This window comes from Gallus gallus, chromosome 1 (assembly GCF_016699485.2).
Source record: "Gallus gallus isolate bGalGal1 chromosome 1, bGalGal1.mat.broiler.GRCg7b, whole genome shotgun sequence".
NCBI classification, from domain to species: domain Eukaryota; kingdom Metazoa; phylum Chordata; class Aves; order Galliformes; family Phasianidae; genus Gallus; species Gallus gallus.
In genome coordinates this window covers 110,379,736-110,393,683 of record NC_052532.1, presented here as the reverse complement: position 1 = coordinate 110,393,683, position 13,948 = coordinate 110,379,736, and the positions used below count along the sequence as shown (strand labels likewise).

Sequence of the window (13,948 nt, the reverse complement as noted above, 5' to 3'; positions counted from 1 at the left end):
GGTGTGTCACAGGGGACCTGCAGCAGGACACAAAGCCCCTGCCCCTCCTCCAGCCTCACACGTTACCTACGCTTAAACAACCGGCTGCCTTTCTGAAGGAAAGCAGCTTGGGCTAGAAGGGAGATGGAAGTCATCGCTTCTTCAAATAAAAACAGTCACAGCAGTAGAGAACTTGGATTTCTTTTTAAAACATGTATATTTAGAACTGTAACGCTTACAATTTCATTAAACAATCTTAGTACAATGTGTTTAATCTAACAGTATATTACAGAACGATGTGAAAAATGATTTAATAGCAAACCATGAAAATGGAATCAATTAGAATACCTGCAGTGTCAAAGTCACAAACTCGTTACCTTTTCCAGTCAAAGAATCCCAGCAGCCATTCACTCACACTAAATGATGCTTTGGGTTTTATCCAGAACAAAATGGTATGATTTCCACAGAGAAAGGGCATTCCTTCACAGAAAGAAGATGCATAACAGTAACGTTTTCAGCTAGCAGGTCTATTTTTTACACCTATTCAGACATTGCTTAAAATAAAATAAAATTTGAAACAAAAGAACAAAAACAATGTAAGGTATTCTTTCACTCTTTAACTGCAATTCAGTTTGGAAAGAGGGTTTTTTTCCTTCCCCTTTGTAATTCAGCAGAACCTGAGTTTAGAAAAAAGGAAAACAAAACAAAACAAAAATAATGATTTGCCCAATGAGCAGTTCCTCTTTTTTTTTTTTTTTCTTCCTAGTATGTTTAGCTTTACTGACAAATATCTGATACGGGATAGTTTTCCTCTGTGGAGTCTGTTCACAATGCACCATTATAGAACTGCAAGTAGAAAAGGTCATTCTCACATTAAATGCACAAGTTTCAATACCAGAAGCAGGACATCAGGAGTTGTAATTTTTCCAGTCACAGGTGAATTTGCAACATTCACAAAAATTACACTTTCTCTTTTAAACACTTTTTTTTTCCGTATTTACATTTCAAGATATAAATAATGAAATTCTTTAAGTTACATGTTTTAACTTTGCTTCACAATTATACTACATCTGCAAGCTTTCCTATATCAAACCAACCTCTTTCTTCGCCCGTGAATGCGGAAGTCTGGCCTCTAATCAGTAATAATTACACTAAGCCTTCGTGATGAAAGGTTGACTGTTCAAGTATTATCTCATACTGAAATTTTTGCCCCAATTCCAAAACTGGAGCAGAAAACCAAGCCACTTAGAAATGCTAATAAAAGAAATGAATCTGGGAACTCAGTAAGCCAAATAATTTATTATTAAATTCTATCAGTATCTTTCTTTGGTAAGAACTATGCAAGAGGATGTCCCACCCGTCCCACCCCCAAAAAAATAAAACCATATAATATGTGACATCACAGTGTATACTCTGTGAAGGAGAAAGCCTCAAAAAAAAAAAATTAAGGAATTTCGTTCAGTTAAGATTGTTTATAGCAGTAGTGCTTCCATGCATTTAAGTACGCAAACGATGGAAGTTTAATATAAGATCGCAATGACAGGAATTAACAACGCTAAAAGAAAAAAGAAACAACAAAAAAAAACAGGAAAGCAACTATTAAGTCAATGAACAAGTTGTTGTATGCTTTGCTGTACTTGTGGCACGTGTGGAAAAGCCTGTAAATCACATAAAAATCCAAGATTTGAATAGTTGCGTCATCCAAATCTTAACTCTAAAATATGTAGGAAGCGTTAAACTAAGCTATCAGCTGCCAGACAAAAATAAAAAAGTGGTCCAAATATTTGGATTTTTTTGTTTTTGTTGCTCTGTGTTGTGATGCAGAATGTGACTGAAGGGAGAAAACCCAATAGCTCACACAAAACATATTAAAGTGGCAATATAAACTAGCTGACACAAGCTTCACTGTACATTTAAATTGATACAATTGTCTGGTGCTTCCATGGCCAGTAAATGTTGAGTGCCATAGGTTTCCTTAGCGTTAAAATGTTGCAACAAAGACTAATCAGGTCATAATCCTTTAAAGTGCTTTCATATCCAGTTTCTAATGTTTTTTGTTTGTTTTTCCTTGTTCTTATACCGAGTTGTCACGTGATATTGACTTCGAGAACATGGTCGTCCTTGCTGGGAATGACAAGTATTTGCATACCCGTGCTGCAGTTGAAGACCTGACCAGATGAAAAGGATTGCAGACGAGGCATTGGCAAACCTTTGTGTTCCCCACTAGCTGCAGAATGCAAGCTACCTCTGCTCCTTATGCTGCTGCTGTCAGCTTGATCATCCACATTCTTGTCCACAGATAGGTTATCATTTTCAATCCAGCTATCTGTTCAAAACAAAAACCCACAATTTCATTCTACGAAGTGATTAAGTAACTCAAAGTTATTTCAGAACTCAGACACACAGTCAACTTGCCACATGTTAACAGTTACTGAACATCTCTGCTGAGGAAACAGTCTGCACAAGTTTGGCAAGCAGTAGATTCAACAGTGCAAATTACATGGTGGTGACACACTGGAACAGGTTGCCCAAGGAGGTTGTGGATGCCCCATCCCGGGAGGCACTCAAGGCCAGGCTGGACGTGGCTCTGGGCAGCCTGGTCTGCTGGTTGGTGACCCTGCACATAGCAGGGAGGTTGAAACTACAATGATCATTGTGGTTCTTTTCAACCCAGGCCGTTCTATGATTCTAAGATATTGGTTTATGTGGAAAATTTGAGGTAGCGTTACCCCACATTTGTCACAATCTAGAAGACTGCACACTGGCAGTTCCTGGTGTGCTGCTGACAAATGATAAGTTGCTTGCACAAGTGAATTCTCACTAGAGCTCTGGAGCTACTCAACAGTACAAATAAAAACCTCAAGGTCACTCGTAGTTTAAGCCTTGATGTGGTTTATATGCCACAAGTTCTCAGTACTTCTATTTTCAGTTGGTCCTTACAAAAACTGGGTTTTCAAAACTAACAGATGTGAGAGGTGTGCAGTTAAGGGACAATCTTCTAATCCTGAGGTTTCATTATCAAATCGATGTTCACTTGATTAAAAATTATGTGATAACTATTTTGCACAGGAATCTTTAAAGGAAGTAAGAAAAGAAGTGAAAAAAAGAATGTGTTTATTATTTCCCCTCACACGTTAAGACTGCAACCTGAAATCAAACTACCTGTTAGAGCAGGACCTCAAATGTTTCAAATTAGAACTGTAAAAGAAGATAAGTACGAAAAACATCTAAGGGTACTTGGTCAATACACTTCCTTGCCTTGCTTTTCTCTTTACTCAAGAACATGGAAGGAGGAGAACCATTTCTCTAAGAAGCCATGTATTCAAGATAGCTTTACCAGCATCAAGTTGCATGGAGTGAGCAGAATGATGAGGGAGGTATTTAAATAATCTGACATCAGGAAAGGGTAGATATCCAGCAAACAGTGGCATCACTTCCATGTGGACTTTGTGAGTTGCTTGAGCTGCTACAGGCATAGATATCACTCCAGAACTTTTTCCGCAGACTGCCCAGTTACTGCTGTTGTCAACAACTGCAGGAACAAAGAGAAGACACTACAGAAATCTTACTTGGAACAAAAAAAAAAAACCCTCCAGTACAGTTTTAGATCACTTAAAAAAAAAATAAAAATCAGTATTTTTGCAGTATCTAAAAACTCACAGGATTTTCTGTGTGAAGTTGGCCGGGGCCCTGGGCAATGTGATGTAGTGGGTTACACTAGTGGGTTGGAACTGGATGGCTTTAAAGTCCCTTCCGATCCAAGTCACTATGTGATTCTACAAGAGCTGTGCAAAGAAAACAGCCCTACACCAAAGGAACCATAGCTTCAAACAAGCATTCAACCAGCCTGAGTAGCACTTACACTTGAAGACAAATTAATAATAATAAAAAAAAACCTCATAAAGTACTCTCAATGTCCCTTTTATTTTATTTATTTTTTTTTTGCTGGGATAGAGTTAACTTTCTTCATAGTAGCTCATACGAAGCTAGTTGTGGATTTGCTATGCATTGGTTACACACTGATGTTTTAGCTGTTGCAGAGCAGTGCTTGCACAGAATCAAGGGCTCTTCCGCCTCTCGTGCTGCCCTGTCACCACAGAGGCCAGAAGCACACAAGGAGCTAAGAGAGGACACAGCCAGGGCAGCTGGCCCAGACTGAACAAAGGGATGTTCCATACCACATGGTGTCTTGCTCAGCAATAAAAGCTAGGGAAAAGGCAAGGTGGGGAACATCTGGAGTAATGTTGCTTATATTTCCAAGTAACCATTATACATAATAAAAATCTGTTTTCCTGGAAGCAGATGAACTTTTGTGCGTAGATAGCAAGTAATGAACAAATTCCTTATCTTTCTTTGTTCGTGCATGCACCTCCTACTTTAGTTGTTCTACTTTAGCTGTTAAACTGTCTTTATCTTGACCCACGAGTTTTCTCAGTTTCATCTTCCTGATTCTCTCCCTGAGCCTGCTGAGTAGAAGTGAGAGACCAGCTCTTTGGCACTTAGCTACCTGCCAGGGTTAAATCACAACTTTCACCCTTAATGAAATGAAAACTAGTTGACTGGGAAGTCATAATCACAATACAAGAACGTGTTTCACTGAAAGTCTGACAAGTGACATTATCGAGACTAAACTACTGGGGAATTGTGGCAGTATGAGTAAGAAAAAATATTCTTACCTTCATACATAAGTTTTGTTGTGCAATATCCATCTGATTCTGTTAATGCTTCATCTCTGTCAACCTCTGAGAGGTCAACAAGACGAGTGATGGACACCTCTAAGGAGCATAGTGAGCCCGTTTTACAATACTCTGTCCCCACTGGTGGAAAAATTTCAGTTTTCACATGGTACAGTGTCTGTAAGGAAGAAAAAGTACCATTATCAAGAAAAAAAAAGGGGGGGGGATTTAGTTGTGTTTAAACAACACTTGACAATTGATATAGTATAAACATACTTCTGTGTTTAACACTCATGTCTTAATTTTTTTAATGCAAGATTCAGTTAAGGAACGTTCTCTTTATTTTATTGCTAAAATTAAACCAAATTTCAATTATTTTTGATACCAGCAGAGAATACACAACTCTTCCCTCCACTTCCAAGCTTTTAACTCTTCAGCCTTTCAATACTTTTAAATGGATATCTACCTTATTATAACTAAACTGACTCCTCCCGACTCCTCTCTTCCCAGACACATCACAAAAATGCTGAGAACTTATCACTCATACCATCGTGCTCCCCACAATAAACGTGTTCATATTATCAAAGAACAAATTTAATTACTACAAAATTAAACTTTCTACTCCCCCCAAAGAAAAAGAATTAAAATGTCAGTGCTGAAAACATTTGCTCCCTTTAAAAAGATATATCCTTATGGGTGCTGACAAAAGTCCCAAACATACTAGTTACGTGCCAGTAGGCAAAAAGATACCTTGTTTTGTAATAAGCTGGCAGAAAACACAGCAACACTGAAAATGGGCAAAAGGATTTAACCCAACAAAATATTTCTCATGCTGCTACTTTTACCCAAGCATCAAAAAGGCTAACATAACTGAATTTAGAGATGAGATATTGTAATGTTTATAAAATCCCTTTAATGGGAAGTCATACCTAGCCCTAAGCCTCCTGGCAGATCAAAGAAGTTTGTCCATAAGGGGAAAGAAGAAACACTTAAGATAATGGCCTAGCAAATCCTAAATATTTTATTAGAGGAGCTCATCAATACAAAAGCACTACAAAAACAATTCCAACGCTTACAATAGCAAAGATCTTTGGAAATGACAGTTTGCTTTGGAGAGGGCTGCCTGAAGTCACCAGCAAAAAAGCAGCTCCATGAGTAATCTACAGACATTCTCCACAGCACGAGCCCAAAGAGGCAAAAACACAGAGCAAAACCAAAACAAGAAACAAAAATCAAGTTCAAGGAAGCTCACACAAGTGTTCTCCTCCTATCCTATTCCGAGGTAAGCATGTAATTTACCTCTTTTTCGGTTCTACAGTTCACCATAGTATACACAGCTTTACATAATGAAACTTAAGATCATTGGAAAGGGAATTTCTGAAATATATTTCTTGGCTTCCCCTTTGCGTGGTGTACATTAAGAAACCATATTCAGTTAATACATACTATACTTGAGAATACTTACAAAAAAATTTTCCACTTGGAACTCGTAAGTGAACGGCTTAAGGGTAAGAGACTGTTTTTCAGAGGTAGCTGGACAAAAGCTGACTGAAAACAGGCACTGCAAGGAGAGAGGAAGCTCTTTTGTCCACTTCAATTCCCACACAAAGAATATTGATTGCTTACTATATATGACCTGAAAGAGAAATTGTTTATAGCATCAGTTTTCCTTCCTCTGATGGAGAAATGGAAATACACGCCCTCTTACATATATTCATACATTCTGGTATCAATATAGCTTAAAAAAAAAACAAGGTTACAAGAGAACGGACAAGTCTGAAAACTTATCATCTCCACATCTTTTGGAATTTCATCTAACACCAGCAGTGCCTTCTAAAGCATCTTTAAGAATCAAAGTTACTCAGAAGATCACAAAGATGTAACAACATCAATTATCAGCCTCCCTACAAACAAAAGTTACGTACAGAAGTGCTAATGGTATTACTAGCAGTTTCATCCAACTTTCCTGTCAATAAGCTCACAAAACACCAGGAGAATCTTTTTACCTGTTGAGATTCAGGGTTCAGAGGGACCAGCTGCAAATCTGTACAGTCAGCAGTATTTTTTAGGTTATTGTCTGAAAGCTGAAAGCAGAGTTCTGACAAATTCTGTATGCAGACTTGCACATACTTCCTGAAAAACATGAAGTTTGTTGAATTTTCTAGCAAATTTCCATTTTTACACTTACAGAATACAGGGTCCATAAATTTGCTGTAAAGGGCACAGCTCATGCAAAAAATATAAAAGCAGATATATTTCTTCCAATCTTTTTTCAATATTTATTAATCTGTAGAAACAGGGATGTAAAACACACTCTTTCGTATAAAACAGAAACAAATACATAGAAATAGATCAGTTTGGTTTATCTTATATATTTTACATGGGCTTGTTTAGCTTGGAGAAGAGAAGGCTCCGGGGAGACCGCATTGTGGCCTTCCAATACTTGAAGGGAGTGTATAAACAGGAGGGGGAACGGCAGTTTATGAGGGTGGACAGTGCTAGGACAACGGGGAATGGTTTTAAACTGAGACAGGGGAGGCTTAAATTAGATGTTAGGAGGAAGTTTTTCACACAGAGGGTGGTGACGCACTGGAACAGGTTGCCCAAGGAGGCTGTGGATGCCCCATCCCTGGAGGCATTCAAGGCCGGGCTGGATGTGGCTCTGGGCAGCCTGGTCTGGTGGTTGGCGACCCTGCATATAGCAGGGGGGTTGAAACTACATGATCATTGTGGTCCTTTTCAACACAGGCCATTCTATGATTTTGTGATTGTGTTTTCAAAAAAATTGAAAATGTGCTTATTTTATTGTTAAGAAAGTACACTAGAGAAAATATGCAAACTTTCAGCAGGAAACTGTGTAGGACAGCAGAAGTCCAATTTAAAAAATAATCTAAAAAGTCAGCTATAGACAATACTTATGAAACTCCACATCCCCATTTTCCTAGAAGAAAGAAATAAATGCTTAATGAGTACTTTACCGTTTGCCAGCTGACAATAAGGAATGCTTGGCATTAAAAGGTATGCAGAATGTTAATGCAATAATAGTGGAATAAATCGACCAAGGACAATCAATGGTTACCTAAAAGAGAAAGAGAACAACGTTCTTGCTCATAACAGGCTTTATTTAAAGCCTTTACTTTTCTCATAATTTCCAAACAAACCTTTGCTCAGTGGCTATGTCTAATGCATCCAGATGAAAAAGAGAACAAAACAGTATGTCAGAAGTTAATCTGAGAAAACAGACCACCATGCTACCTTTCACAAAGACATAAGTATCCTACATCCTATAAAAACTGAGCATCAGAACACGAACTCAAGTACGAGCAAGAGGAACACATGACAACATAGAAGACAGTGTAGATTTCTGCTTAGGTATTCCTTACATCGATACTGTTTATTAAGATTTTTGCATTTACATCTTTAAGGGAAGGTTAGCTCAATGCAAGCAGTTTTTCCCACCATTACCCCCACCTAATATTTTGTGAAGCCCATGTTCCCACAATCAAACAGATTTCATAAAAGTATTAAATGTCATCTTACTTTTTGATCAACAGTAGCCATACAGTTGTCCAGTTTTTGTTTTTCTTTGTTTTTTCTCTGAACTTCTTTATTTGTAGTATTTTCTCCCTCCTCTGCAGATTCTGTGGCTGATGGTAAATACATGACTTCTAGTTCAAATTCAATCACATGATATGCAGGAGCCACTGGCAAATTGATGCTTGTAATCTTTTCAGAAGACTGAATTCTTAGCGATGATTCTGAGATCTTTTCTGTGGTTGAGCAGAAAGGGGAAAAGTTATTTGAAAACATTTATCCCTTCATAGCTTTTATTTCTGTAATTAAGTACAGAAATGAGCCTATAAACCTGTCATAGAGAATATATGGTAACATAACCATCTCCTAGCAAGACCTTCATATTTTCAGAAACAAAAAGGAGAAATTATGTCTCATAGCTCCCTAGTAACCTTCTCGTGTTAACTACAATCCACACATACCACTGCTGTATACAACTTCTCAATATTGATGCTCTATCCTTCTCAAATTGTGGGAAGGTAACGACCACATTTAGTGTAGCAATTCCTTTCAGCGTACAAGGAAAAACCAAGAGGACAACTTGGTAACAGACTTCAAATTAGCTAAAGAGTTAATTTGCACGCTGAATTTTACACAACGTCCTTCACCTCCTTATTCTCTTAATTCATCTTTATTTCAAAAGAACTTAAAATTTACTGAAAACACATAAATAAATATTCTTATTCAGAGGCTGCAGAGCAGCCCTGCAGAAAGGGTGTTCTAGGTGATAGCAAGCCCAGCACTGCTGCTGGGTGAAGGGAGGGGCTGTCCCCTCTGTTCTATGCTACACAGCCTCACCTTCAGCACTGGGTGCCACGATGTAAGAAGGACAAAGCTGTTAGAGAACGTCTAAAGGAGGGCTACAAAGATGGGGAAAGGTCTGAGGGCAAGGTGGGTGAGGAGCGGCTGAAGCCCCTCAGTATGCTCAGCGCAGAGCAGAGGAGCTGAGGGGAGGCCTGATGGCGGCTGCAGCTCCTCACAGGGAGCGGAGGGGCAGCGCTGAGCTCTGCTCTGTGTGACAGCGACAGGGCCCGAGGGAACGGCATGGAGCTGTGTCAGGGGAGGGGCAGCTGGGGGTTAGGGACAGGGGCTGCACCACAGGGCAGTGGGCATGGAAAGGGCTGCCCAGGGCTGTGGGCACGACCCCCAGTGCCGGAGTTCAAGGAGCTTCTGGACACCACTCTCAGACACAGAGTTTGGATTTTGGGTGGCCCTGTGTGGAGCCAGGACAGTTAGTACTGATGATCCTTGTGGGTCCCCTCGCAGCTCAAGATATTCTGTGATTCATCACAGAACTTTAATACATAGGGTACATATCTGTATAGTCTATTTCAATCTCAGTTATATTATGTTCATTAAGACTGTTCTCATTTATGTAAAATTTGAGTGTATTTGAGCAGCTAAGGATACATTAAAGCAACCATACTCAGGAAAGGAAAATAAACCCTTTGACTGCATGCATTTAAATGCAACACTGGCTAAAGAGCACTAAGTAAAAATGTACTTAGACTACTTGACAACAAAACTGTATTGCCTAGTTATGACACTGCATAGTAACAGAAGCTCACCACCATACATATGGAAATCATGAACCCAGCAGCTATTTCTCCATATCTACGGAATTTCATCTATGCAAGTAAAAGCCATCCAGCTATACTTACTGAAAAGTTCATACTACTACTCTGAAGGTGGAAGTTTAAGACCCTTCTACACTGAAGTACTCAGTTACAGTTCCCTAGAATTGTTTTCAGTAACAACTACTGAAAAAGCGTAATTGTCTTAACAAATTTTACTTCAGGATTACTGAATTTTCAGTTATCTGAAGATTATTTCACTTTGATTGCTTACCCCTGGTGTTGGAATAGATCACTGCCTTGCTCTCTGGATTGTATAGAATAGGCATAGCGTCAGCATTACTAAGCTGCAAAGTATCTCCACTCTTCATGCTGTAATGACCTGTAGTCACTGTGAATTTCACCTTCTGTGGAATGCCAGCCAAAAGGCTATCTGAAGAAGAAAGCAGAAATTGTCAACTGATTCCAGTACTCATTAGTACATGGCTATAGTGCACTGCTAAAGTTTGTTACCAATTCCTCCAAGCACTTTGTTACACATTTTAGGGAAACTTAGACGTTTGGGCTTTTGGTATTAAATCCTGTTAAGTTATCATTTGTTTGGTCACTCAAGTTCAAACAACCTGTTGCTCCATGCTATGTATCTGACCTAGGTTCAGACTAGCTGACTTATGTACTGTGTAGCTCTGACAGCACAGAATTCAGTGAAAGATAAAATCCTGAGGAATTTACTAAGGTTTTTACTGAATTCTCTATGTTGTAAACCTCTTTATATTTTTGCATCTATGGTGCTGGTCATGAGGAGCTGAGGGGAGGCCTGATGGCGGCTGCAGCTCCTCACAGGGAGCAGAGGGGCAGCGCGAAATACACATGGTGTATTTACACACATGGTGTATTTACATAAACAAGACAAGTAGAAAGCAAGTGCACACACAGATTCTCAAGTATCTGAATCACATCCATCAATTTCCTAGGGTAGCTAGCTAATATGATAAATTCCCCTCTCCCCAGTATGCCCGTCCTTCCTTTACATTGCAATTCCTGTAACTGGGATGATAGCACAAATGTTTATTAACTCATCTGCCCCAACCTGAAAACAAAATCACTACGAACTTCAGCATATCCACTACAATAAACTCTACAAGTAATTCTCAGCCATTCACAAAACCAATGGATGCATTCAGAACTCTAGTAACTTAATATTATCGCCTCCAACAGAGAAGCTCAGTTTGTAGCATGCATTTCTTAAATATGAAAGAGACTGCAGCGTCACTGAACTAACCCATCAGTTCAGTCAATTAAAAATTAAAACTATAACTACTGAGTTATCTTAATGCACATGGGAACTCAAATCATACCTAATATTTAAGTGATATTGCATGTTCAAGTTTGAACCAAGCTCTGAAATTAGTTGTTGAGAAACAAGCCATAATTGACACCATACTTGATCAATAACTTGAAAAAAAAATCTAGCTCAAAATTAAGGGTAAGACAACATCCCAGATAAAATCCAAGGCAGAAAACACAATCTAGTTCCAAGGAGAGTATAACAGAATTCATCAAATTCACTGCAGCAGTTGTACCTACCAGTCGTCGGTTCCACTTTTAGCTGGGGCTCCTGAGAATAGACATCATACTGCACAATTGGATAAATATGAAGGAGGACAAACTGTATCTTTCCCACTGAAGTGCACAGTTGCCTGAGGGTGTACGTACCAGGTTCCTTGGCCTTCGAAGAAAACATTGGAATGGCATTTTCAATTTTGGAAGTACTTCTAAAACAAACCTTCTATTAAAGACAAGTATTTTCTCAGCTCACTTATCAGACCTTTTGTATTTGTAAATCAAAACAAAACAAAAACAAATCAAAAGAGTCATCCCATAAGTGAAAAGATCCTCAGAAAAGGTCCATCTTTTCCCACATTAATAAGCTCCACAGCGCACGTTAAGTCAAGAAAGAATATAACATGTAGCAGCAATCAAAGTAACTAATATAGTAGCTACTCTTTCAAGACAGAAAAAACCCTTCTCCCTCCCTCCTCAAGTGCACATAAATTAAAATACAGCTTTATTAAGTACTGAAATTATATTTAGCAAGAAGCAAAGTACTTATTGAGCTAACATTTATAAAACCCTACAATGTTCGTATCAGGGACAGCCCTCAGCTCAAGCTATTCAATTCACACACACTCAAACTCTTCCCCTGACCTGTACCTGTATAATGAGACTCTAGATATTTTGTGAAAACATTATAAAGAGCAAATCCAATGCAATATATCTCGTAGTATATTTATTCTTGATTCTATTTACACTTAGCCACTATTACTACAGAACGTGAGAGGTATTCTTTTTCCATGTGACAATTTATCAAGTGGAATTCATAAAATATATTAATCAAAGTAGTATTAAAAGTTATGCAGAAAAGCTGTGCCATCAAGACACGAGTGACTCAGACATCAGCGTCTTCTCACTCAAATTTTCACTGCACTGTTGTTCATTACTGTAGCACTGAACTCCACTAAATATTTTCCTATGAAGGGTTACAGAAGTAAGGAGGGAGACAATACTTAAAGAAAATCCAAAGAACAGAATGATAGGCTGAGGCCAGAACCTCCTACTTTTGAAACTCCAAACAGATGGTGAAGTATCACTTTGGAAAAGGAGTGCCATTTTACTTACTAGAATTAAGCTGGAAGGGAAATGCCTTTCACCAGTTCATTAACAATTATAACAAAGAAACTAACCACAAGCCAGAAAAGTACAAGGTCACAAAATGAATTAAGCACTTAAAAACAAAAACAAACAAACCAACCACCACACTACCAAAAACACTTAGGACTGGTACCCAGGGCCTGCTGATTTCTAGCTACTACACCATCTAGTAATAGTAGTAATATAATGTGAACATAAGCAATGAAGACTGCTATCTTAAATATCTCAGCAATTACTGGGAATTCCTAACTTGCTGGAGAAAGGAAAGCAGGGAAAAAATTGATGGCTCCACGTATGAATCTGACTTACAACCCATACATAAATAAGGACTTGGAGGAGTTTCATATACAATACTATATAGCAGAAGCAGGACTTCAGACATTTTCTGAGGGTGGCATTTAGATGGTGACCTCCTACTTCTACAAGTGTTTACTCATGTAAATTCAGTTTCCTTTAGCAGAGACTCCTCATGTTCCTTATGGCATGTCCCTTCTCATTCACTGCATGATTAAGATTAATCATGAGGAGAATTAAAAAGAGTAACCAGAACAAACACAACAGCCCTCTTTGAAGGGAAATTATGGTCTAGAACAATAAGAAATCCACAATGTGACCAGCATAACTGATAGTGTAACAGGAAGCAATCCAGATATCACTTGCCAGAACTATGTTCTTCCTCAGCCAGTGCTTTTAGTTCTTTCCCACATATTAGTTCACTCAACTGTAAAAACATACCTGAGTACTGAACGTTATTTTATTGACCCCTGGTTCCAGTACCAAGTTATGACATTTCAACACATGAGCCCCATCTTCTAAAGTTAGCCCTGAGGGCTTATCCAAAGAACTGCTGCTCTCCTGCCTTCGTAGCAGCATGTGCACATTTTTGCAGATAATTCCTGCTGTGTTCAAAGAATTATCTGAGGGACTCCGTTCATACATTTCATACAGCTCCAGCGCAGGCAAGTTGTTTCTTGACCAAGGAAATCCTACAACCTCATTTGGAAAGTTGATAACACCATTGGAGATTTTGTGCTTAGTGAGCCACTCTGCTGTTTTTCTGTAATTATTCTTCTCGATGCTGAAGTGAACATGAATAGCAATCTGATCCACTTGGATAGGAATGGGCATTTGGCTCAGCAAAGTCAACTCAATAGACAACTTCCCACCTACATGGACAACAGCATTTGGAGGGTCAAAATGTAGAGTTTTCAACTGTGCAAAGGAGTGCATAGGCAATATAATTTTTTGACCTGAAAAGGTAAAAACAAAACAAAAATCAGCAAATTTCTGTTTTCCCCTCAAAAAACTTAATCCCTAGAATTAAACAGATCAACAACTTCTCACGAGAAATCCTTTTAAACCAAAACAATACTTTCACATTTTAGTTTTATCTTGCACAGAAATGACACTGAAGATGCTAGGATTTATTTTCTA

At 38.6% G+C, this 13,948-nt stretch overlaps 1 protein-coding gene across 2 annotated transcripts in view; it reads right to left on the bottom strand.

The window, feature by feature from the left end:
* Positions 1 to 177: 177 nt before the first annotated feature.
* Positions 178 to 13,948, bottom strand: part of TRAPPC10 (trafficking protein particle complex 10) — a 42,406-nt gene continuing 28,635 nt past the window's right edge. The window contains exons 14-23 of one of the 2 annotated variants that reach the window (XM_003640505.6): positions 13,250 to 13,764; positions 11,390 to 11,531; positions 10,077 to 10,235; positions 8,196 to 8,425; positions 7,634 to 7,734; positions 6,662 to 6,788; positions 6,121 to 6,291; positions 4,656 to 4,833; positions 3,317 to 3,511; positions 178 to 2,305 (exon numbers count right to left, since the gene is read on the bottom strand). In XM_003640505.6, the coding sequence (XP_003640553.3) occupies positions 2,067 to 2,305; positions 3,317 to 3,511; positions 4,656 to 4,833; positions 6,121 to 6,291; positions 6,662 to 6,788; positions 7,634 to 7,734; positions 8,196 to 8,425; positions 10,077 to 10,235; positions 11,390 to 11,531; positions 13,250 to 13,764 (2,057 nt within the window). In that variant the 3' untranslated portion in view covers positions 178 to 2,066. Of the gene's footprint in view, positions 2,306 to 3,237; positions 3,512 to 4,655; positions 4,834 to 6,120; positions 6,292 to 6,661; positions 6,789 to 7,633; positions 7,735 to 8,195; positions 8,426 to 10,076; positions 10,236 to 11,389; positions 11,532 to 13,249; positions 13,765 to 13,948 lie in introns of both variants that reach the window. The other variant, XM_040652702.2, reaches the window with a different exon arrangement.